Source organism: Sylvia atricapilla, chromosome Z (genome assembly GCF_009819655.1).
Source record: "Sylvia atricapilla isolate bSylAtr1 chromosome Z, bSylAtr1.pri, whole genome shotgun sequence".
NCBI lineage: Eukaryota > Metazoa > Chordata > Aves > Passeriformes > Sylviidae > Sylvia > Sylvia atricapilla.
In genome coordinates this window covers 82,600,921-82,626,297 of record NC_089174.1, presented here as the reverse complement: position 1 = coordinate 82,626,297, position 25,377 = coordinate 82,600,921, and the positions used below count along the sequence as shown (strand labels likewise).

General features: G+C 36.7%; 1 protein-coding gene across 1 annotated transcript in view; it reads left to right on the top strand.

The window, feature by feature from the left end:
* The window catches only part of SV2C (synaptic vesicle glycoprotein 2C), an 83,802-nt gene extending 58,671 nt beyond the window's left edge, over positions 1 to 25,131 (top strand). The window contains exons 4-12 of the mRNA XM_066339785.1: positions 3,059 to 3,192; positions 3,349 to 3,438; positions 7,065 to 7,175; positions 8,786 to 8,874; positions 9,227 to 9,391; positions 11,970 to 12,103; positions 13,397 to 13,600; positions 14,455 to 14,614; positions 24,272 to 25,131. Coding sequence (XP_066195882.1) covers positions 3,059 to 3,192; positions 3,349 to 3,438; positions 7,065 to 7,175; positions 8,786 to 8,874; positions 9,227 to 9,391; positions 11,970 to 12,103; positions 13,397 to 13,600; positions 14,455 to 14,614; positions 24,272 to 24,455 — 1,271 coding nt within the window. The 3' untranslated portion in view covers positions 24,456 to 25,131. The remainder of the gene's footprint in view (positions 1 to 3,058; positions 3,193 to 3,348; positions 3,439 to 7,064; positions 7,176 to 8,785; positions 8,875 to 9,226; positions 9,392 to 11,969; positions 12,104 to 13,396; positions 13,601 to 14,454; positions 14,615 to 24,271) is intronic.
* Positions 25,132 to 25,377: the final 246 nt, after the last annotated feature.

Sequence of the window (25,377 nt, the reverse complement as noted above, 5' to 3'; positions counted from 1 at the left end):
CTCATTCTTGGTGTTACCATAGGTTGATTTTTGGTGCTGGAATTTTAATATTCTCAATCATTCTCCCCTATTGGGCCCTTCTCTCAGACCCCTCCTTAACTCCCCTCCCACACTGGGATGTATAAATACTCCTGCCTGAGCCCAGCCTCAGGCTTTTTGGCCCCTCATTGCTGCCTTCTTCCAGTTCACTTTTATAGCGTATGCCTTATTGATTGTTGTTTTCACATTGTTATAATTCCTTTTTGGACAACTGGATTGAGGATGCCTCTCCCTATTAAGTCACCATCAGCTCAGAGTCCTGAGGAAACTCAAAGGGGCCTGAAGGTCTGGGCTCAGTCCCCTGGGAGTTTCATATGTGTCTGGCTTGACCAAGATGACCATCACTGTGGGTCTGCTGTGGCTACTGGGGAACTAAAAGGAGCAGGTACGAGTGTGGTTGCCCAAAAAAACATTTATTAAGGCAGTTAACAAAAACCAGAAGCCATACATAGTAGCCGCAGTGGATGAAGCCCTGGGGTGGGCAGTCAGCAGAGGACAAATACTATAGGGAGCAGGACATTCTTTAACTTTGGGAACAGAACAAAGAACCTATGAACAGCAACCATATATACCTATGAACAGTGACCATATATGGAAAAGTAACTGACCAATTATTAACACATAACCTTATATGTAACAGCCTGATCTGCATAACAATTCCCATGATCTCTTTCTCACCATAACCTGAACGTAAGTTTCCCTGCCCACACTGTCTGTACTCCCTTTCCCCATAAGTTTCCCTCCCCATAAGTTTTACTCCCATAAGTTTCCCTGCCTATACTCCGATTTCCCATGTCTTCGTGCTGATGCCTCCTGGGCAAACAGTTGAGGCCAGGCCACTGTCCATCCCAACTAGCTGAATTCCCAGTCTCTAGTTGCTTCATTAACACACTACAAACCTTCCTTTACTTCCTTCCCTTCACAATTTAGATGTAAAAAACACTGTAGTGGTTTGAAAGTAAAACCAATGAGAGGATCCAAGTCAGAAATACCATTTAATGAGAAGAAAAAGGAAAAAAACGTAAAATAAAATAAACACAATAATACAAGAAGACCACTGATAGAGTCAGAATACAACCTGAGCAGGATGATGGAAGCAGTCCAGGTGAGGTGGTCTTCCTGGAGCAGTGATCCCATAGAAAGGTCTGGTAGCTCTTGTCCTCTGGGAATCCAGTGGGTGAGGGCTGTTTGTACTGTCCCAAATCCCAGCTTATATCCAGGTGAGAATGCTTGGCTCCTCCTCCTGGGTGAAGCATCTCACAATGGGATGATGAGTCATGCAGTGGGTCCTTGATGGCCCATTAAAGAGAGATAGCTCCCGGAGGGAGTATCTCTGAGTCATGCACAAGGCATTGATGGGCCATTAACAGAAGGCACCCTAGAGGGAGAGAGGCCTGGGAAGAACACTGCTCCAACAATTGGATTCATCAGTTCATAAAGATGGTGATAGAATACTTTGTGCACATCCTATACTACAACCCAGGACATACACCCATATTATTTAAGACTTGAAATTCCATACCATCAAATGCTAACATTTTGCAACAATCAAAAGAGTGAATTCTATTACACTCTTATGACTTGTTTTGTTTACATGTTTGTTTGTAAATTTCAATTCCAGGTTTTACTTTGGAATAAAATTTAAGATGAATTTTTTAGATATCCTTGTTTAGTTGGAAGACATTTTGAGCAGTAAAATATGTCTGTATGGAGCCTAACTTGAAAAAAAGTAACATGGAATTTCAAGATCATTGTCAGTACTCTTTCTGATTTCATCTTTCATCTTCTTACTGATTTTGTTCTCCCTGAGGTAAAGGTGGCAGTGCTAAAAGGCTGTAGAGCAAATTGATACAATTTCAGAAACATAGGAAGTTTGTAAGAGACCAGAAATAAACACATTCCCACATATGCTGATCAAGATGTTTCTCCAAACAACTGAGAAAAAAATTAAAAAAAAAATCATGGGTTGACAGTATTTTTCACATGGTAGTATGTACGTACTTTATTATGGGAAAGAAGTTTTTCCCAATAATGTGTTTCTGATCCACAGCATAGAATCTTTACAATGCAAAACATGCTTTACATTTCTCAGATAAATACCTCCTTCGGAGAACTATTTAATAGGCCATTTGGTACTATGTCCTACCAGTTACTTACTGACATTCAGACAGATTTAATTAACCATGCCTTTTACCTAGAAAAGTCTGGTAGCAAATAATAGATTAATCCAGTACATCAGTTCTTTCATTAGGCAAGATTTCATTTTCTTCCAGTAACCTCTTCTGTCCTTTACCATTATTTATATCTTCCACTCACCTTTTAATAAGTTATCATTGAAAATTTTACTTGAAAATTTCTGCTGTACTGAAGCTAGAATAAAAGGCCAGGTAGTTCCCCAAATACTACTTTTCTCTTTCTTAAGATCAATTCTTAGTTTTCTTACAATTATAACATTTCAATAATCTAGTCATAGTATAGCAACCAACCAGATATTTATTAAAAAGCTGAACTACCAGCCCTCCAGATTCACATAGGTGATTTTTATTAAGAAAGAGTATTGAAATCAACTTTGTAGAAAAAGTTAATGCTAAGGAAAGCTATATAATTACATAAAATATATAATCTGTGTGTAGATTTTTAATTCTCTTCACTTCCATTGCTCACAGAAAACTATTTCTTGGTATATATATTCTTATGCATGACGATGATGTCCTTGTTTGGTTCACATAACTACCTTAATACAGACTTTGCTAAGAGAATTGAAAGATGCTTATTCATCCCTGCATAAAAATGTCTTTCATCTGTAATACAACTACTTTCCCTCATGACTTGTAATATACAAGAAACTAAAAGTTGTAGTGTAAAACTATTTTTTAGATGACCAATATTTGTGGAAATACATCAGTTAGGATTCATTTAAATATAGATATTATTGTGCACCTCCAAGAAGCAGCGTATATAGGATAACGCATATAATTCTCCTTATTTGTCTACATTTTGTGAATTTCTACTTCCACAGGATGGAGTTTCAGCATGGGCTCTGCCTACCAGTTCCACAGCTGGCGAGTATTTGTGATTGTCTGTGCACTGCCTTGTGTCTCTTCTGTGGTTGCCCTCACCTTTATGCCGGAAAGCCCACGGTTCCTGCTGGAGGTATAACTTCCCAAACAGTTTCTAGATTCCAGTCAAAATTATTTTTGTTTTATATCATGACCTCTCCCAAACAGGCATTTTAGATGGTTCAGGGACTGTAATGAGTAACTTAATTTACTTGCATGTTGCACTTAAATGTTTTGTTCTAACGTTTAGGTTGGAAAACATGATGAAGCTTGGATGATACTCAAGCAAATTCATGACACAAACATGCGTGCTCGTGGCCAGCCTGAGAAAGTCTTCACTGTGAGTATTGCTTTTAAAGCCAATCGCCTATCACATCAGCAAGCCTCCTGGCTGGTGAGGTCTGGACAGCTTAAGCAATCAATTTTAATACTCTAAATGTTTAAGCCAATTTTTTGCACTCTAAATGCCTAAATAAAAAGCATTGTGAATTCCTACTAAAATTGTTATATATACAATGCCTGATAAGAAATCTGCCTTTGGTCAGGATATTCATGGGTGTATGAAGCCAAAGCATGATAATTTTATCTGGTGTACCAAGATAGTTAACAGATTCCATCTGTTCTTTATTTATTAAGTTTTGACTCTGAGTAATAACAGTAGGCATATAGAAGTCCAAATGAGTTAGCTGTTGTGTCTTTAGGATTTGGAATATTTTTCCATTCAAATCATGTAAAATAATGGTTTCAAAAACTACATTTTCACTTCTATGTAATAGTAATTTCAAACATTTAATATTCCCAAAATATTTTGAAAGCTCAAATTCATTTTGTTGAGACCTAATTACAAAACTATATAAAGTATTGATGGGGGTTTCTATTGGAGGATAAAATGACAATTCAAACCCAGATTTTTTTATGGTATCTTTATTATTTATGAAGACTGTACAGAACAATCTTGTCTTCCTGGATGCAGTAGGATCAAACAGCACTTTCTTACTTGGAAATCCAGTTGGCCTCTCCAGCTTGTGCAGTGCTGTGGCAGTATGTGCACTCTGCTCCCTCAGAACCATGTGTGGGATCTTTTTCATTTTCTAGAAGCTTTCTTCTTATTATAATGCACATATAACTCAATTAAGAAATCCTCTTCAAGTTCTGTATTTGCAGGCAGTCTTGAGGAATGACCAGCTGACCACATAACTTCTATCCCATTGAGACTTGCAGTTTGCTGCCTTGGGTATAGTTTCCATTGCTTCCATTTAAACTTTTCCACAAAGAAGCTCAAGAATTCCTATATTTAACTTGAAAGAAAGCTGGTTAGCACATTTACCATGTTAAACCCACATTTATTGGTACACTGGTGACCTAGCCCTAATCCCACCTAATCTAATGTTTTATTTTCTGATGTAATTTATGAGTAAAGGGATTTGCCTAACACCATATATAGCTATGGTGTAATTTCACAATTGGCTCTTGCTGATCTGAGCTGCTTTCAGACAGAATATGCCTGCCTTGGTGACTCCAGGGGTTTGGTTTTGACTGATTTCACAGTCAGCCGTGGCACTGACCCTGAACCCCTTTATAGGCACAAGGAAGAAGACAGAAATGTGCTAGGAGAAAATGTGGGAGGAAGGATAAGCCTCTCACGTCACTTTGACGTAATTGTAATCACGTCCTAAAGCAGCTGTGGAGAAGAAAACAAAGCACGTGCTTGTTGTTTCCAGGTCTTGTGATCTAACAAGACTTTGTCTCTACAGTTGTTAAAATGTGACACTCAGCCTCTTTATCTACAGTTGCTTTTGTAAATTGATCAGCCATTAATTTTGCCAGTTTCTGCCTTGAGCTGTAGGAAAACTCTACTCCATATATCAAGTTGAGATTAGAAATACTGTGCTGTGTGTCAAGGTTAGACATATATAGAATTCCCTATTTTTAGCTTGCATTAATATGATTAGAAAATGCATCATTCTCTTCTTGTTGTACAACATCAGCACTTCATCTCATAAAACCCAGAAAGCAAAGAACTTACGTATAATTTGTTTGACATATCCTTTATATTTCTTTTTTTTTCTAAATTAGTCCTCAATATTGGGACATTTTTCTCTGTGATTTATTCACATACTTGTCCTAAACTTTCCAAACTCCTCCTTTGCTTTTCCAATGCCATTCTATGACTTAGGCTTTACTGTTTTCTTCCACTTCATGTTGTTAGTTACATCAGACACACTTTGATAGTATTTTTTCTGACTGTACAGAAAATGTAACTTTTTCTCCATTATGTCTGTAGTTTTGGTGTGATTTTCTTTAATGCATTTTCCCATATTATATTCATTTAATCTTTTTCCAGAAGCTTTTTTTTCACAAGTTATGTTTATTCTTGTTATTCATATTACTGAGGGGATTATTTTCAAGCCTTTAGGAAGAAGTGGCATCAACTGACAAGCAGTTGGTTTTAGAGTTAATCCAAAAATGGAGTCTTCTGGTTCCTAAATTAATTGAGAAAGTGGCTCTTCATACTTTGAAGAATTTGTCCTGAAAGCAGTGACACTAACAGACACTAATAAATTGATAGTGTCTTCAGTTATGGAACTACCAAAGTTAGATGTTTATGTACATTATTAACTTCCTGGGTTTTTAAAATACCTATTTATTAGACCTCTTGGTTTAAATATTTCAGTTAAAAAAAAACAACAACAACAACAAAAAAAAAACACAACCAAACTTTTCGTCCTTAAAATCAAAATTTTCTCTACTCCTCAATTACCATGTATTAATTCTTTTTCCTGCAAATATTTTTCTTTACAACAAGACTTCATTTTTTAAAACTTAAACTGCATATTTCTAACCATTGTTTTTGAACAGAAGCATAATTTGCTTTAAAATAGGTTTTCTTTTCTGGGTTTCGGTGGTTTTCTTCATTCTTCATACACTGACATGCTGAATTTGCATGTTCCAGATGGACTATTATCCTAACTCATTAAGACTTTTCATATGTTAAAGAACCACCAAGGCCAGGGAACTTTTGTCCCCTGTGACATACAATGGTCCTAGGATATATATGTTTCCCCAATCTCCCTTTCCCCATTTTATTAATTGTCTTTCTGTTCTCTGCTCATCTCCTTTTAAAATAAACTGTGGATTAATGCAGTGCCTTTTGTGATATCACTATGAAGCTGAGACCAGAGCAGAAACTAAACAAAAATCATACAGTAGTATGAGTTTGTCAGGTCCTGTGTGTGGAAAGACCATGTAGCATGTCCTGGTTCTGCTACACAAGAGAATAAAAGTAAAAATTAGCATTGTAGGACACATTACATTCCCTGTCACTGGTAATTCTGTATTTTTACCTGATGACTGTTTATCTCATTTCACTTTAGATAAGTAGATGATTATTCATAACAGCAATAACACGCATTGTTCCAGATCATTTCACATCACTTTTCTCTCTTCATTAAATTCTCTGTTTAACGCTGGAAAAAATAACAAAATAATAAAAGGTTGTCCAACTACTAATTTATGACATTTTGAATACTTCTGTTTTCATTATTGTATCTTTAATCAAAATACTTCCAACAGTGTTGTGACAGCAAGTCAGAATTTGAAGGCAAATTCTGGGCATGGTTATCTGGTGGTTAAAATTAATGTTTTATTCTTTGTGGCATTGGAGGTATATACAACAACTCTCTAGAAGAATATGACAGCCACAGCTTTTTGTAGCCAGAGGACAAGTATTTCCTGCATGCCTTGAATATAGAGTTTTCTGAAACAGTTGCGTCCATAAAGGCTTCAGTATTACAATGCGTTACTGTTCTTTCTGCATCTAAAACATGTCTAGTGTAGACACAGGTTGAGTATTTGCTTATTTTTAGTAGATGGGGTGTAATAAACCCCACTAATTCTCCTCCATAGGCAGTTCATGATTCCAGGAACTACAAATAACAAATATTTTTGTTCTGTTTTTGTTCTCAGGTTACCAGAATCAAAACACCCAAGCAGATAGATGAGCTCATAGAAATAGAGAGTGACACTGGAACTTGGTACAGGAGGTGCTTCGTAAGAATCCGCACAGAGCTGTATGGTGTAAGTAACACCACCTCTGTCCCTTCTGCAATTACCTTCTTCCTTTTTAATTCACCTTCAGAAGATGGGTTTGCTTTTTGAGATGGATTTGCTGAGCTCCTGCTGTCAAAAGCTGCAAAGCTACCTTTTTCCATGAGGGGATCAGGAACCAGTGTAAGGTTTTAGTTTCCTGACCCAGGAAAAATGCAGGTGAATGCACAGAGCTTCATCCCAGCTTTAGAGGAAGAAAATGCTGTATTGATTGTCACAGAAGTGGTAGCTTATAATTGCATAGTGATATTCATAAACAGCACAAAATAATGATCTGTTGAGAACGTGGATCAATATATATGTATGGAAGGCAGTGACACATGAGGAGACAAAAAAATGAGGAAGAACGTGAGGCAGCCACATTAGTTAATAAATTATAAATTCATTTATAAATTGTGTAAATTCATGCCCTTATAAGGCATTGTATCTGCACGTATTTTTTAGTTATGTTGAATATTTTTCCAGAAAATAATTTTAGAGCTGTTTCAGATTTTAATACAAGTTTGCTGGGACTGTGCTGTCCTTTTGTTACTTTTTCAGTAAAACCAAAATTACATAGTATCTTCGAGTCTTGCAACAAAAATTGAAAAAGGCCTCAATAATTAATTTTTTTAAAGTTCAAAACTGTCTTTTCACAACTATTAAAAATCTATCATTTCAAGCTCTATAAAACGATGATTAAGTGTTACAAAGCAAGGTTTGTCATGAAGTTACTTTGTTAGGGAAGTTTTCTTTTCCCCAGGGAAAAGAAAAAAAAAATCCAGAAACTGTCTACCTTTACAATTACTGATCAAAAATAGAGCACTTGAAGACTGAAATATTATGATTTGGCATCTTACTAAACCAGCTTTTAAGGAGTTGCAGATTGATTCGCTCACATCCTTGTTATCTCACTAGAACTAGACCCTGGGTCAGAGCATTTTCATCATTGCAAGATGGTGTTGGGACCTCTGAGAACAGACTCCTCTCCTCTCCTCTCCTCTCCTCTCCTCTCCTCTCCTCTCCTCTCCTCTCCTCTCCTCTCCTCTCCTCTCCTCTCCTCTCCTCTCCTCTCCTCTCCTCTCCTCTCCTCTCCTCTCCTCTCCTCTCCTCTCCTCTCCTCTCCTCTCCTCTCCTCTCCTCTCCTCTCCTCTCCTCTCCTCTCCTCTCCTCTCCTCTCCTCTCCTCTCCTCTCCTCTCCTCTCCTCTCCTCTCCTCTCCTCTCCTCTCCTCTCCTCTCCTCTCCTCTCCTCTCCTCTCCTCTCCTCTCCTCAGAAAATCCCTGGTTTATTTGAGAAAGTAAAACGAAGCTTTCTAGAGATTAGGAAAGTTTGAGGTGATCAGAATAAAGCTGAATTTTTGTCACAGTCCACACTGGTTACAAAATAAATTGATATGAGACTATAACTGTGTTCTTGCAGCTAAGAAAGCAAATCACATCCTCGGCTGCATCAAAAGAAGCATGGCCAGAGAGCTGATTTGCTCTCTTATGCTTCCAAGAAGCAAGCAAATTAGAATCAAATATCTTCTAGCCTTTATTCTTAAAGTTGTTCAAAGCAAGTAAAGATACATAAATAAATGTGTTTCATAATGATTTACAGATTTGGTTGACATTTATGAGATGCTTCAACTACCCAGTGAAGGATAATACGATCAAACTTACAGCTGTGTGGTTCACCCTGTCTTTTGGGTAAGAGTGGTTGAGATTAAACCATTTTTTATAGTCTTGACAGACAGAAAAATCATCTGCATGTAAATTTCTGACACTAGGATCATCTGTTTTATTCAGGATCTTTCCACAAAATGTTATGTTATCAGTTATTCTGTTTTTGGTTGCAAACCTGACTCATCAGGATCACCTTTGAAAAACTGACATCTTCTGGTGTCAGCATCTTTCAATAATTTTATATTATGGAGGATTTTATTCTGATGAAGCAACAGCTACATCACATAAACAGCCTAGGGAGTTGCTCATTCACACTTTGCACAGATTTCTGAATGAGAGAGATTGGTGCCTGAAGTTTTCCTGGTTTTTTTCACAGCTACTATGGCTTATCTGTCTGGTTTCCTGATGTCATTAAACACCTGCAGTCGGATGAGTATGCGTCCCGAGTGAAACATTTCCGCAATGAGGAGGTCTCTCACTTCGTCTTCAACTTCACTCTGGAAAACCAGATCCACAGCAATGGAGAATACATCAATGACAGGTTTAGGGGTTTCTTAATATCTTTGCTTAACTGGAATAAACAGAAGCATGTTTTTAAACTCACCCTAATAATCCAGGGTTTTTCTGTGAGGTAATGATAGATGGTTTTGTTACCTTTTAGTGAATATTTATTTCTGTTCTTAATTTCTTATGGCCCATGAGCATGGGGAGAAGTGTACATGCCCTGGTGGTTCCTGTGTGACACTCCACCATGCAAACCCAGCTTCCTTGTCATCCTGCAAAACAGAGCAAAAAAGCCTACATCAGTTTTACTTCCTTTCACAGTGAGATTCAAAGGTTTTCAGATCCAACACATGCAGTGTGATTGTAGGGGGCTGGGCAAAGATGTACTTTCATCTCTGTCACTGGTTCTTTTTTTATTAATGAAAGACATTTCCTTGCAAAGGCTGAACATTGGGAGGTTAGGATCTTATCAGAGAAAAATGAAAGCCAAACATTACTGTAAACCAACAAAAAGCTCCTCTGAACAGCTCTGAAATGGGGAACAACACTCCAGCAATGCCTTTTGTGATTTTTTTAGCCAAAGGCAAATATACTAGGACTATATCTGAACTTCACAAATAACTAGATAGCTTTGGGGAAAATTAAACACAGCTGGTTTAGGTATCTGGTTCCTATTAAGAAATGTACAGAACAACCATGTGAATGGTCTGCTGGAAGTCGTTATAATAAGTAATTATTATTTCCGTAGGAAAATCTATATGCAAGTGAATGAAATTGATTATTTTGTGATGATTTAGCAGTAGTAGTGTAGTAGTAGTGCTTAAGTTTTGACATAGTTTAAGGTTTATGCATTGAATAAAAATATAGCAGTTATTTAATTTTTAACCTAGCCATAGCTTCCAATTCCCACTCCTTTTCAGAATGTAGATGTTCTCCTAAAATCAAAGAACTGTCAGTAACTGAGACTGTATCAATTTAAACAGAATATTTTTGTAAGACACTAAATCGAACACTAATTTATGCTAAATCAGTTATTTTCTCTTTCAAATGTACAAATTTAATATGCCTCTGATCGCTATTTGGGACTCACAAAACATTTTCCAAGCTTTGATATCCTTCCTTCATAAATGTTTCAATACCCTATTCACCCTCAATCTCAGTGTTTCCTTCATGTTCTTTCTTAATGAGGAGATCCATCAATACTTGACTTTTTTAATACATTGCTTTCCTGTTGGGTTTTAATTCAACTCATTGTGACACCAATTTTAATGTAGTCACCTACTTCCTGTCCAAAGGTAAAAAGTGCATCAGAAGAATGTAGAACATGTAGTCTGTCATTTCTGTTTCAACTGACTAATCTAATCACTATATTTTCTTTGTTCTCCTCTGCAACTAGTCTACATTTTAGAATGGAAAGTGCTGTATGAAAAATAATAATGAGTAACTCCAGCCTGATTTTAATCAGTCTGTCACAAATGAGAAATGATATAATAACTAAAACTAATGGACTGAAAACACTATTCTTCTGACCAATACAAAAAAGATAATTCATTAGTTAGTAAGTCCCTTACTGTGATAAATACTATTAGCTTTTTGTCTCCTTTCTCATATAGATGTGGTTCCAATAAAATTATTCATGAGAGAGTTTAATTCCTGCTCCTTTGTAGATAGCATCATTTTTGTGTTCCTATTTCTATTATTACTTTTCTTGTAAGAAAAGTTCTTAGCTAGTGACACCAGGTTTGATTTGAATCAAGCCAGGTCTGGGTTTGGAAGACAAAACTGCCCTTTTTTTCCCACATCTTCTTGTGAAATCAAAGACATTACAAAATTAATGATTCATTTCCACATCCTTGTAGTGGTTGCTGTTGTTTACATAATCATGTTATTTGGTAGAATTTTACCAAATTCTCACTCAAAAAAGCATTGTTTTAATCTAGTGACATTGGGGTAGAAAGTTACTCTATATAATATAATTTTACACTGACTTTTTCTGTTAATATTTTGACAAAACCTAGGTTTTAAATGAGAGACAGTAGGAAGGAGGATGTTCAAAAGTAAAAAAAGCTACCATCAAATTGTTTATGGCAGTTTCATTTCCATAGTAATTATAATTGCAATTGCATCCATAGGCACAAGATTAATGAGGACGTACTTAGATTTAGATATCTAGCTGTGTAACTGGCAATATAACTTTTTGTTTATGTTATAACTATTTTGTGAAAATAATTTTTAGCACCAGTATGTTTTGTATTTGAGCCTAACCCAGTAATCAGTGTGTAATGTCAAATTACTAGCAATTGTGATTTTACAAGGCTGTCTCATGGATGTCGTGACATTGGTTTTGACTGATGATTAAGAACAAGTAACAACAGAAATATTATCAAATAAATTATATTACCAGTTTGGTCAGTAACTATCTGAAGCTATTTGTCTCACTTATTTGTCTTCTGAACAATAATATTCTAGAAGAAGTTAATCATTAATCACATCTGCAAAATACATCAAAGGAATCATTGTTACTGGGGTTGAGACTTTTTAGATCTAAACAGCTGCATCTGTTGCCATTTCAAAACTATGAAGGTAGATTGACAGCAATTCTTTTTATTGGACAGGTTTATTATGATGAAGTTTAAATCAGTAACCTTTGAAGATTCGCTCTTTAAGAACTGCGTTTTTGAGGATATTACTTCACTGAACACATACTTCAGGAACTGTACTTTTGTGAATACCACCTTCTACAACACAGGTATGAGAGTCTCAAATGCCCGTTGGTCAGGTGCATGTTCTTACCTTACATTTATAATTTCTGGGTTTCTAATAAGACATACAAGAACTCCTCCTGTAAGGAACAAAAAAATATAAAAAGCAGCCAGCTTGTTACAACAGAGAAGTGAAAGGATCTCACTGCACAAGAGCTACTGCAGGCCTAAGACTCAGATATTGACTCAGATAATAAATTATTTATTTTATTCACAAAATAAGTTATTTATTCTTTATCTTTGATTTCAAGTATCTCTTAAGAGATTCAGTCTGGAGAGAAGAAAATGCGTTTACTGTTTTACTGGTAAAATATCTAAACTTTAACTACTTTTACTTAGTCCAAAAGGGGCTGGTGAAATACTTTGTTTGCTGTGCTTGCTGTGGCAGCAGAAACTGAGTTTAGGATTCAAATTACCTAGTCTGTAATCATTCCCAGTCTCCTAAGTATTGTAACAAAAATGTAAATCCATATTTTCATATGTTTCAACAGAAGACTCTCTTTTTCTTCAGTTTAATAAAACATAACTGAAAGAAGAACATGGCCAACTAAGCTTGTTGGAAAGATGGGACGCTTCTTCCCACTTTCCTGTAACTACAGCAGTCAGTAACAGATCTAGGTTTCAGAGAAATCAATCACCTTTATGTGGGAGGAAGGTATTCTTGGTTCAGTTTTATAAGGCTGACAAGAGGAATGGAAAAAACCCAGAAACATAGGAATAGTTCTCTGGAATGATACTGGCAGAAGAATTAACTACTCAAAGTAACTCATCCATGGACAAGATGAAGACCATGAAGCCTTCTCAGAAAGGAAAATCAGTTTAAACTGAATTCCACAGGAATATTTCGCTGAAAGGAAGTCAAACCAAACTGAGCCCAGCTGATAGTCTCATCAGGAAATAGAAGTCCTGATACTAAGACATTAGTAATAAAAACAGAAGGCCTGTTTCTACGACTGAATCACAGAAACTGGTGGACACCTGGTGCATTTTATGCAAGACAATCTGGTGCTGAAAAGCCTTAACCAAGTACAGTCTTAGCAGGGTAAAATACAGTAATATAACCTCCTAATTCCAGGCTTTAGTAGAGAAAGAGCTTTGCAAATTTTTCTAGTAAGAGGAAAAAAGCTATCAAAATTAACAGCAGTAACTAGTCCCCATCTTGCAAAGCTGTGAAAACTCCAAGTTGTCATTAAAGTTGCTTGAACTTGAAATGTTTTTAATCAAAAGTTGCACATGGAGTTGGCTGTTAGCTGAAATGATTCTTTTTCTTCTTTCCACAGATCTCGAGCAGTATAAATTTGTTGACAGTGAATTGATAAATTGCACATTTTTTCACGTCAGGACAGGATGCCAGATTTCTTTTGATGATGACTACAGTGCCTACTGGATCTACTTTGTTAATTTCCTGGGAACTTTGGCAGTGTTACCAGGAAATATTGTGTCTGCTCTCCTGATGGATAGAATAGGACGATTAACAATGCTAGGTAAGGGCTTCACTTTGGTACAGGGAATGTCAAAATTAACACATCTTCTTTTCAAGGAGTTTGGCTCAGAGAAATGAAAAACATTCTTTCTGCAGATATGTCATTTATGTGGCATCATAAGTACCATTTTTAAAAGCCTCCAGTTTAGAAATCCTAGGAGGAAAAGGGATCTGTAGACGCTTCTGCTTGCTCTTCCACACAAATATTACAAGCACACAGCCTAGGCATTTAGAATGAGATTTTGGGGACTGATGACCATTAGTTTACCTCTGAACCAGCTGAAAAGAAAGGAAGGTGTGCACAGGTGACCCTCAGATAGTGGAGCACCTCCTGGAAAGTACAAGCTGTTCTTTGTTACTTATTTTGCATAGGAACACTGTTGAAAAATATCTCGTGTGGATTGCCTACAATGAGAAATCTGTTTTCAATTTATTTAAATAACTATGTGGTAATTCATTGTCTTAATTTTCCAAGACAATATCTCTACATAAATACAATAAAATAAATACAGCCTTTTTATTATATGAACAGGTTTCATGTGATTGCAAAAGATGATGAACAAAAACTAATGGAGGTAGTTTTCCTCAGGTGTCTTGCTTTGGGAATTCAAAGAGGCTTCTAGCTTAATACCTTGTGATATATTTTGATGTGTGAGGAGTGATATTTTTCCTGTGACCTCCTTCCTTCAACATTTACCTTTGTGTCTGGCCTTACCAGAACCCTCTTGGGTTTTTAACTCAAATATTTGGGTCACTTATTTAGCTACACTGTGTGCATAGAAATATTAGACAAAACAAAGGTTATTCTTTAAATACAGCTCCACTACATGTTTGTCTTGCCTGTCTTGTACGCAGGTGGTTCCATGGTTCTTTCTGGCATCAGCTGTTTTTTCCTGTGGTTTGGGACCAGTGAATCCATGATGATAGGTATGCTGTGCCTCTACAACGGCCTCACCATCTCAGCATGGAACTCCCTCGATGTCATCACTGTGGAGCTGTATCCCACAGACAGGAGGTATGTGCAGAGATACCCTCCCCTCACTGATACTATGCACCAGCAGAAATGGCAAATAGAAATTGTTTCATGTGAGCCTTACAGAGGTAGTGATGTTTCGAGAGGACTGAATGAATAATCTGTCTTGAATGAAAAGCAAAGGGAAATAATGAGGGGTTTTGAGCAATTTAGTATGTATTTTGCATCAAATACCACCTAATTGGGAAAATACCATAAAGGTCGTTTTATTTGAAAACAGAAGGTCTATCAGCTACTCTGATTTATAACACAGATAATGAGCAGTATTTCTGAAAACAATAATGGAGTATCTTTGATTTTCCCATAGTTTAACTGTATATGAAGGAAGTAGTCCAAACCAGCAATACAGCTGCATTTGTCCTGTTGACAGTAAAATGGTGGGAATCGTGATAAAACTCACTGTCTGAACCGCCCTGAGCTGCTAATCAGTCTGCCAGGAATTTGAATGCAGGGCCACTAGGAGTAAACACTAAGTGGGTAAAAATAATCTTGGGCAGTGCTCTTGACTCTTCAGGGCTCTTGCAGGAAATCTCAGGGCAATTTTCAAATCCTGCATTATCACTAGATGACATGGGTTGGGTTTTTTTCAGATACAGGGCACTTTTTAGTCCTGACCTTATGTCACTTAATGGACTGAAGGAAGAACTGTTGAGTCATAATCTGTTGTATGGGGAGGGCAAAAATGTAAAAGCTACACTATCTTGAATAGCCTTGAATACTTCTCTCCTCTGAAATCCCAAAAAAAGTTATATAAAATTGCCCAAATTACTTACAAAGGACATTGTGTCCTCTCTCCTATTGGAGTGGTAATTATTATGTCATTCACTGGATGTTTGAAATGCAGCAAACAATATTTCCAGTTTAGAAATGCATGATGCCTTACTGGCAAGTGTAATTTTTTTGGAAAGGGGTTCCATTGTCTTTTGTGTTGTCCATGAAGAGATATAGAAAAGTGTAGACTGTTTTCCTTTCATTGTCATTTTAAAATTACATGTTTCTTCAGAAAAGAAATTGATGTAATTACACCAGATTTATATGATACCAGGCTATTTATTAATCCCAAGCACTAAGCTTTAATATTAAGTGCTAGTATTTTTATTACACCTCAGGAAATCACTCTTCTGGCAAGAATTCTTCCACCATCCAAATACCATGATCCAATTCTAATAAATATCCTGTAGAAATTACCATCTTTTGGGTATTCCTGAATGTAGCAGCCACATACGTTTTCTTAAAATGAAGTAAAGAAAAATAATTGGAAAAGTCATTGGCATTAATGGAAAAAAAATCATTACTAGGAATGATAAAAAGAATATAACTGATACTTATCTATATATATCTATACAGATGTTAAGGCATCTGTAGTTGTAGTTAATGGTTGTTTTTATTAGTTTCTGCTAGCTTTGGGATTATAGCAATTTCTTACTCATCTTTTCTCTATTTAAAAATCAGCTGTATACAGGAATACTGTCTGGAAACAGAAACTTAATTGAAACTGAGTTGCTTTTTACAATGAATCAGAAAAAAAGCCCTTGTATCTCTATCATCTGTACAAAAAGGCTGATGGGTGAATCTACCTATGCCTGGAAAGATATTGGTGACATATATTGTAGACTTTCTCCCAGAAGTTCTGATAGTGATGGAACCATGACTGCTAGTTTTTTTACCCCTTGGTTACAAGTAAACAACCAATCTGAAATTTTTTTTTTTTCTTTTTTTAGACTGAAACAAAGCTACTTCTTGTTTTGTAGAGCTTTATGAAAAATAATACCTTTAGGGACTCGAATAACTTGCTTAAGAGAATTTTTCCCTGATTTTTTTTTTTTTTTAAATCCAGAGTAGCTGCAGTTTAACAACCAGCATTGCTCACCTCTGGTAGTCCTGGGTTTCCCTCTCAGGCTCCTGTGATCTCCAGAATCAGGCACAGCTTGCCAGTTTTCTGGGAATTTCCAGTTTCTCCAAGTAACTCTAGGGCTGAATAGCCTTTCTCAGCACATATGGAACACAAAGCTTCCTGATCTGGTTTTGCACATGAAATCCTTCGTACTTAAGATGATGCTCTCCTTTGCTACAAAGTTGCACCCCGAGTGGATCTGGTCCTGAAATTTGCTTCCAGATTCTCCTGTAAAGCAAATCTGAGCACAAAATCCTTGCCTACTCTGTCCATGTTTAATACTATTTTCTTACAGCTTATCAGTGAAATGACCACAAATGTGCAGCAAAGTGTCGCTGGAGGCTGGGCTCAAAGAAAAGTGGTTGGATGAGACCAGTTCATGCTAACATGCACAAGAGGCTGGACTGAGTAGCCCCTCCTTCTCCTGCTCTTGGAGACCAGCCAGTTGCTGAACTGCAGGGGCTTTGCTGGTGTTGTGCAGTATAATGCAAAAGGTGTTTCATAAATCGTTCTCTAGGTATTTAAGGATCATACTGGCTTTTTGCCAGGTGAGAGTGTGTTGAACAGTTTGGCAGTGTGCAGTCTATGTGATTCAGGGCACACATTTCAGTTTCTTCTTCATCAGTTATGGTTGCTTCAAAATCTTGACAGGTTTGCATTCTGTATGAAGTCACACTCATCTACATATTTACATTTTAGTTTACTGATCCCTGGAATTGAGGTAATCACTTAGTTTGTCCTACTTTCTTGGTGAGTACTTCCAAATTTTAGGCTATTTTAGGTTAGCTTTTGCTTTCATGTTCTTCATAAAACCTCAGCTGGTTTGTGCAACTGCTGTAATAGATATTAGAGGATGAATAAATTTCAAATGGTTGTCAAGTAGATGATGGAGTGCTAAATGGAAAATAACATTACTAATGCTGGTCATTAGCGTGTTTCAGTCATCTAGATGATACATATGAAGTAATGAATAATATTTTGATAATATAGTACCATGTTTTTAATACACACTTTTCAGTACACAGATTTTAAAATACACTCATGATAGCTAGATATGAACTAGTGATTTCCAATAAGCAAGTAAATTAATATAACTCAAGAATGTAAAGAACTTGTATTTTCTCTTGTCTTTTACCTTCTTGTTAATGGACTCTACTATCCATCAGGAGAGGAAATCTGCAGGCTGGAGTGTGTGACACCAGAAATTCCAGTCACTGAGCATTTTAGAAAAAGGAACAGGCTGAAAGTGTAACTTCAATACAGCTCTAGGTGCCTACCACTCCAGCAACATACACCTGAAGGTGCTAAGCTGAGCACCTAGAAAATATGAAATGCTTGCTTAAAGACCATTTTGTTAGCTTTATGTGACTTGCTTGCATCATATGCAAATTCTGAAACAGGAGTAGGGATTTTATCCTTTCTTCTGACAGCACTCCACTGTCTTAACCATGAAACAGTTTTCTCATGTTGCAGTCCCCTGTTTATTCACAGTGTATCTTCCAACCTCTGCAGCAGATGAGGGAAACTAAGTTTTCTTTGCTACATCTTACCCTCAAGCCCTCTTCCTTCCCTGCGCTGGCAGAGTGATGCTGAAAAACAATATTGTGTGATGAGGTAATTACAGCTTGTGTTGTAATGTGTGTGCCCAAGGGGCCTGCAATAACACTGCACAGCTTCTCAGCTCTGCCTGTAAGATAAACAGGGGTGCAAGAAAGCTTAAGTTCTCTGAAGATGGAACATTAGGACATTCTTTGTTACTTTAAAATGCAATTTTTACTTTCACATAAATGGTAAGTATCTTCTTGTGAACTTGGGAAGCGCCAGAATTATAAGCCAAGATTCAGGGAGATCATACAACAAATAACTAAAACCTAAATGGAAAATGGAACAGAAATAGATCATGTCCCACACAGAGAATAAATCAGGTTGCATCAGATAACCAGCAATTCATCATTTTACTACGGCTGCCATAGATCTGAGTTTGAATCTTGTCCAGGAATTCAAGGTGAGCTATCCTATGAAGTCATCTTGTTTTGCCTTTTTTTTAATGCCTCTGAAAAAAGCTCATAAGTGTTTGGCCATAATTAAGAAATAAGTCTCCTATCTTCAGTTCATGATGTTTAATTTTCTTCACTTCTTCTTCAACACTTAGGACTCATGCCCAGAGCAATAAGTATTATTCTCACAGTATCTTATGTCCAAGTTTGTACTGGAGTGGTTTTCAGAAGAGAAACTTTCTATTCTTTTGAGTCATAATAGCAGTAATTGACTTACAGTAGATTTCCTGACAGCTATTTTCTACTCTCATCCTCTGAATATAATTCAACTGCATTTTGCTGAAATGTTAAGGTTTTTAAGGCATGACCTGCCACACCTATGCCTTTTGCAGTAGTCCAGGGAAGGAAGGCAAATTCTGTGGTTTCACTTGCAAACTAAGCACTATAATGGATCAAGCCATGATATGTATTTCTGTACTAATTTTTAAAGACAATATAAAATATGTGGACATTAGAAAGTTGTTCATAGAAAATTTGGAAACTCTGTTTTCATGTTTTACATATTATAAATTCTAACAAAATTTTGTTGTAACTTGACATTTTCAATAGCTCTGACAAGAAAGATAACAAATATTTGTGCTGCATGTTTAGTAGCATTCTGCCACAGGACAATGAAGTTTTTAGATATTTTATCAGCAGTGGAAAAGTGGATCTGAAGTATTTTATGTAGGAATACAAGCACCTGGTCTAAGAAGGAACATATGTGGCAATCAGGAAACAAGCTCTTTTAATCTAAAGGCTTGGATAATCCCTCTATTTTTAACTGTTTGGACTCTTGCCATTTTTGTGTGGACCTTGGATGAAAGGAAGCTAAGCATTTTTCTTTGTCACAGCTTTCTCAGCAGCAGAAGTAAAATACATCAGGGAAAATTCCTTTTCAGTAACATCCAGCTTTCTCTTCATCCTGACATTTTTATAAAATATATTAACATTTTTCTCCTATCAATACTAAAAGCTGTATCTGGGGTTTTTTTTAAGACAATCCCAAATGGATTAACCAGCATTTTCTTACTGATGTGCCTGAAAGACTTAAGTGAACCCTCTAACTGGACAAAGGATTCTTGCTACTTAAGACTGGTCTCCCTTGACCAGTAATGAGGATTACTTGTGAAGTCAACACGACATTTTTGTGCAAGTGTTTCTTCAATAATTGATCAACACAAAGAAAACTGGTGTATATATATAAATGGCCCTATTCCCTTGGAATTTTGCACTTAATTAGTTCATGATGGTAAGATGATACATCTCATGACTTTGATCATTTGCTGGCACTGTTGCACTTTCCTCAAACACTCTAGCAGAGAATGTACTAATGCTGCAACAGACTACAGTTGTATATGTGTGTGATTTGGAGCACATTTATTTCCTGGCTATTTTTACTACCCTGGATTCAGGAGAATTAATTATAAAAGCATGAATTAATACAGATTTTAAAAGCATTAAATTAATACAGATTTGAATCACAAATACTGTTCTAAGAAGGATGTTTAAAAAAAATAATCAGTTTGAATTTGCTACCCCTAGAGCTCCATGATGGTTTGAACACCTTGTTTTTACTGTAAGTACAAACACATTCAAACACAGTATTAAAACTGAAGGGTGTGAAGGTATAAGATTAAACAGTGAAAATGCTTTTCAGGTACAGGTCATAAGAACAATTTACATAAGCCTGTTAAAATCTTATTGTTCATGACAATTATGTGCTTATTTTAGGCAAAAGGAGATGCCTGAAAACTGCTTAAAGATTAAAAGGTTGAACTTCTTCTGGGTTGTTCATTTTTTTTATTATTAGGATAGCTAAGGACAATAAAATGAGATTCTTTCTTCTTACTTTTATGTGTTTATAATTTGATAACACTAATGGGATTAGACTAACAAAAGCACGTTAAGTCCATTTTACAAACAGAACTGGTTTTTCAGTGCAAAAAAATTACCTTAATTTTGTTATGATAGAAGAGGTATTGTATGTATTACAAAAATTACTTTAAAACAATAAAGTAATGTTGAGTGTATCAATAATATATCTAAAGAACAGTGCCATCTGTACTGTTCCAGACCAGAATATGCAAAGAAATGGTTCACATGGCTCAGAAAATTTTATTCAGACCACTGTCATAACTAGTTGACATAAGCAGCTAACATCTGTGAAACAACTTACCTTTATAACGTAGTATAAAACAACACTAAATGTAAGTAAAACATCCCCATATATTATGTTCTATTGCTTTTCCAAAGATTTCTTGCCTGTATCTATCCAAATTTGTTTTAGCTGGATCTGTGTATTCTTTGGGGAGTTCTGGTATCTCTGGATATTCTGAGGCTGTTGATGACTAGGTGTCTAGTTTCTCTATGGTGGGTTTTTTTTCTGTTACTGTCATTCAAAGTTAAGTTTGATTTTGACATCAGCATTGGCAACCAAGAAAATCATATTTATGTGCAGACTGTGATCACAGCCAGTCATCACCACAACTTTAGAAGTACTTTCTGTGCATAAATGAGGCTGATAATAGAACCATTCTGACTCTTATCCTTTCCTTCTTCCCTTGAATTCCTCAGAGTACCTGAAATCTCTTGTTATCCTATCACATTAACTTGGTTTTCCAGTCCAGTTGTATTGTCTTTAACCTCTTTCTACCTGCTGACAATACAGTCTATTTTAACAAAATCCTTTCCTCTTTGAGAATCTCCTGCCTACCTGGATGCTTTGTGCAGCTCTTCAGAAGGGCCGTGACAGGCTGGAGATCTGGGCAGAGAAGAACCCTCTGAAATTCAGTAAAGGCAAATGCAGGCTCCTGCCCCTCAGGAAGAATAACCAGTGCAGGCTAGGGACAGACCTGCTGGACTGAGATGACCCTCTTTGGGCTTTGAGGCTGGACCAAGGGACTGACTGTGGCCCCTTTCAGCCTTACCCACTCTGTGATTTTGTGAACCCCACAAGATCCATCAGTCTGGAGCTCCTTCCCTCTCAGTAGCTATGCCCCATTCTGGGTCATACTCCTCCAGGTATTCAGGGATTTATATGTCCCTGGAGGACAAATGTTCCCATACTAGAGGTTTGCTTGTTTTCTCATAGAAGTTCACCCCAGTAGGATGGCTCTTCTTTGCTTCCTTCCTTCAGTGTATCTCCTACTCCTCCTTCAGACCTGTTCCTCCAAAGGTCCTGCTTAGAATGGGCAAGTTTTAACTTCCTCCTTTCTCCTCTGAGGAAGGTGTTCTCAAAGGAGCTGCTGTGAACGTTCTCTGTCAGAAATTGTCAAAGGCAAAGTTTCCCAAAGTTTCCACATCTACTGCTCCTAGCCATGTCAAATCTCTCTGGCAGCCCTCAGGGGTCTGGACTGCTGGAGGGCAGAATATGTCATTTTCAAAATTGTTATGTCCAGGATGTGCATGTTTAGGTTTCCTTAGCACTATGTATTTTGTAAAAGTACCGCAGGTTCAAATGTAGGACTTTGGACATGTAAGAGATATATCTAGGTCTCTTCTACTTGTTTTTTTCCACAGATTTTCAGGTAGTTTCTACTCTGCCATGGAAATGACCTGACTCTTTTTCTTTAGATGCTGCCAATACTTAGTGTCATGCACTGTCTGGATGGATGCCATGCTTTACACAAAGAGGAATTGTGCTTACTTCAGACAAAACAGTAATTTCTTTGCTAAATATCAGACATTTCAAAGATATTAAAATACTGCTGGGGAATTCAGGAGACATATTGCCAAACCAATAATAAATAAATATATAATCACCCAGTAAAAAAAGAGTAATTTGTGTTTTGTCCCAGATTCAGAAAGGACACACAATACACAAAGCTGACATTAGAACACCAACAACTCTTCTGAATTTGCTTTTGTAACATTTTAGGTAAGGGAACTGACTTTGGTCTGCAACAATGGAAAATAAATATTTACCATAATGGAAAAAGGCACATTTAAAGGTGTATTAATTAGTATGTTAAATGTCTTAATTCTGTTTTTCAGACATTCTTTTAACTGGTTTTAAGAATTTGACATGAAAGTCACCATTATTTCAAAATGGCACATTCTGAACCTTATTCAAATTGTGGAGCTGACATTGACATAACTAGAGTTATGTTTCTTAGAGCAAACCAATGTATTTTAGAAATATCCAAGCAGGATCTAGACCTATTCATCGTTCTTTTGATGAAGGGTCCTCCTGTATACCAGGACTGGTATTATTCCAAAGCACAAACAGGGCACAGACAGTGCTGAAAGCCCCTTCATTCTGGCCAGCTTTCCTAGACTGAAGCTTTTACCTCTCCCCTAAAACACAGCTTGGAAGCATGACACCAGAATCTTAATTTTTGTACACTACTGAGATCCAGATTTGCCAAAGAGCAGAGAAGGTGAGCCCTGACATTCTGGGCTGTGGCATGTCTATCAGTTGCTTCAGACAGAGCATCTCTCTCCAGCCTTGATATATCATTGTTTGCTGTTTTCAAAATCAAAATTCTCTGAGCACTATATCCTTGCTCTCAACTGGGGTCAAGTGTTCTTACTTCAAGTTGATTCTCTGGGTTCCTCTTTAGAAGCTCCAGTAGATGCTTTTCAAACTTCCTGGCAATTCAGTCTACATCTGAGCATGTGAGTTCTTTCCCTCACAGGTGCTTCAGTAGAATAACTAGAGGTCTTTTTAAGTCACTTAGATCCCTAGCATTTCTTTAATCCCTGTTGTTTAGACAGGACTTTTTAATTAGGACTTTTAATTGCAGTGCAACTACCTTCTTGATTCTTTTTTTTTCACTTCATCCCAGCAAACACAGTGTAAGCTCCTCACGGACCTTCTCTCTTTAATTTCTAAGAGAGCTGAGAAGTGTTGCAGATTCTACCATTATACAGATATCTTTGTTAGGAAACTTCTGGTAGGACAAGTTTATTCCTGCACCAGTGAATCATTCGGTCATGTCAAAACAGTTTAAACTATGGCAGTTTGCATAATACATCTATGCAAGAGTTACAAAATAATTAAAGTACTTCAGACTACTAAAATCACATCACTGCAATGCAAGACTCTACCTGAATTACTGTTGTTATACTTTCTGTTGGCATTCTATTTCCTTTTCCTTTCGTCCAAAGTTTCTCAGAGGTCTTTCACCCAACAGATTTTTATACACCCTATCTTCTTTACCTCTAAGAGATGAACATTCATTAATATTGGAGGTCTCATTAGCCTTTGAAAAAGCAATGTTTCAACATGTGTATGTTCAATGTTTCAACACCTATAGGAAAGTCCAATTTAATTCAGTACCCTAAGATGGTCATCCTTTAATTCTTATTATTAACCATCACACATGATGGTTAATAATAAGATGACAGAGCAGTTCTTTTTTGGGAGTTTCTTGATGTGTGCACTCTCCTAATGTAGCTATTTAAGTCTTACTGAATTTCCATTTGCAATTCCCATGTTGAACTCTAGAGGTGCAAACTGTTCAGTCATTCATTTCACATTTTGATCCCTGAGGCAGAAGAATGAATTGCCTCAATTAAACACTGTGGCAGCTGAGCTTAAATTTCTCATTTTAAATAAGGGCACAGAATATGAGCACAGAATCCTCACTGGCATAAATTTTGTTTGAGATATTGGGGCTGTACTGATTTATTTGCACTGAGGGTGTGTCTCAAAGGCGTTACTCTTTCACCTGTATTTTAACTTTCTGCTGTTTTCTCTTCTAGGGCAACAGGCTTTGGCTTTTTGAATGCACTATGCAAAGCTGCAGCTGTACTTGGAAACCTAATATTTGGTTCCCTTGTTGGTATCACCAAAGCAATCCCTATTCTCCTTGCTTCTACTGTTCTAGTATGTGGAGGTCTGGTAGGACTTCGGCTTCCTGATACAAGAACCCAGGTGTTGATGTAACTAAAAAAACATTCACTATTTATTTCCTTCTTTGTACAAATGTCTGATGATGCAAAGGCTTCAGATTCTTAACACACAGTAGAGTGCTCAAATGCCAGAAATTAAACTCAAAAAATACTTTGGAGTAGCAGAGATTTAGCAATCTCTGCATGAAAGTTATAAATTTCACTTTTGTTTGCTTGCATTCCTTGCTATTCAAATCTATCTCACTTCGAAGTGCAAAGCTACCTCTTAAAACAGTTTTGGTGACATATCCAGGAAGGTGAAAACCATACTGATAATTAGATATTTAAAACGTAAGTAGTCAAATTGTTTCAAAAACACAACCTAAATTTGGCCATGGCATTAGTGAGCTTTAGTAACAGTACAGACATGCAAGTCAATTACTTAGCAGTATTGGTGCAGGGAATGTTAATGTATCAATGCATGCAGCATTTATCAGGAAACTCAACTGATTTAATCAGTACTGGGAACAGTGACTTTCTGCAGCTGTGCTGAGATGGTAAAAACTTGTGGCAATGGCCCTTTCTTGGGAAACATTTTTAGGCAGATTCAATCTCAGTAAAGATTACCAACTACACCCCATACTGGCAGAGGAGAAGGCATCAGCTACTGCAGGGAATTTAAAAGTCCATATAGGTATGCAGCAGAGAGAATGACAAAATCAACATTTTCAATTTTTGTTGCTGACGCTCCAGAAAAATTTTGTTTTATTCTCACTTGTGGCATCTGGAATGTTTTTTTCCATTTTAAACAGTGAATGTGTCTTATTCCAAGAATGAAGGAATGCAAATAGTTTTGCTGTTGTTAGTATGAATAAAGGAAGAATCACGCCATTGAACTATATGATAATGAAGATACTTTCAGAGGTTTAGTTGGAATCAATATACATGAGACCTTAATTTTTTTTGTAGTTTCTAAA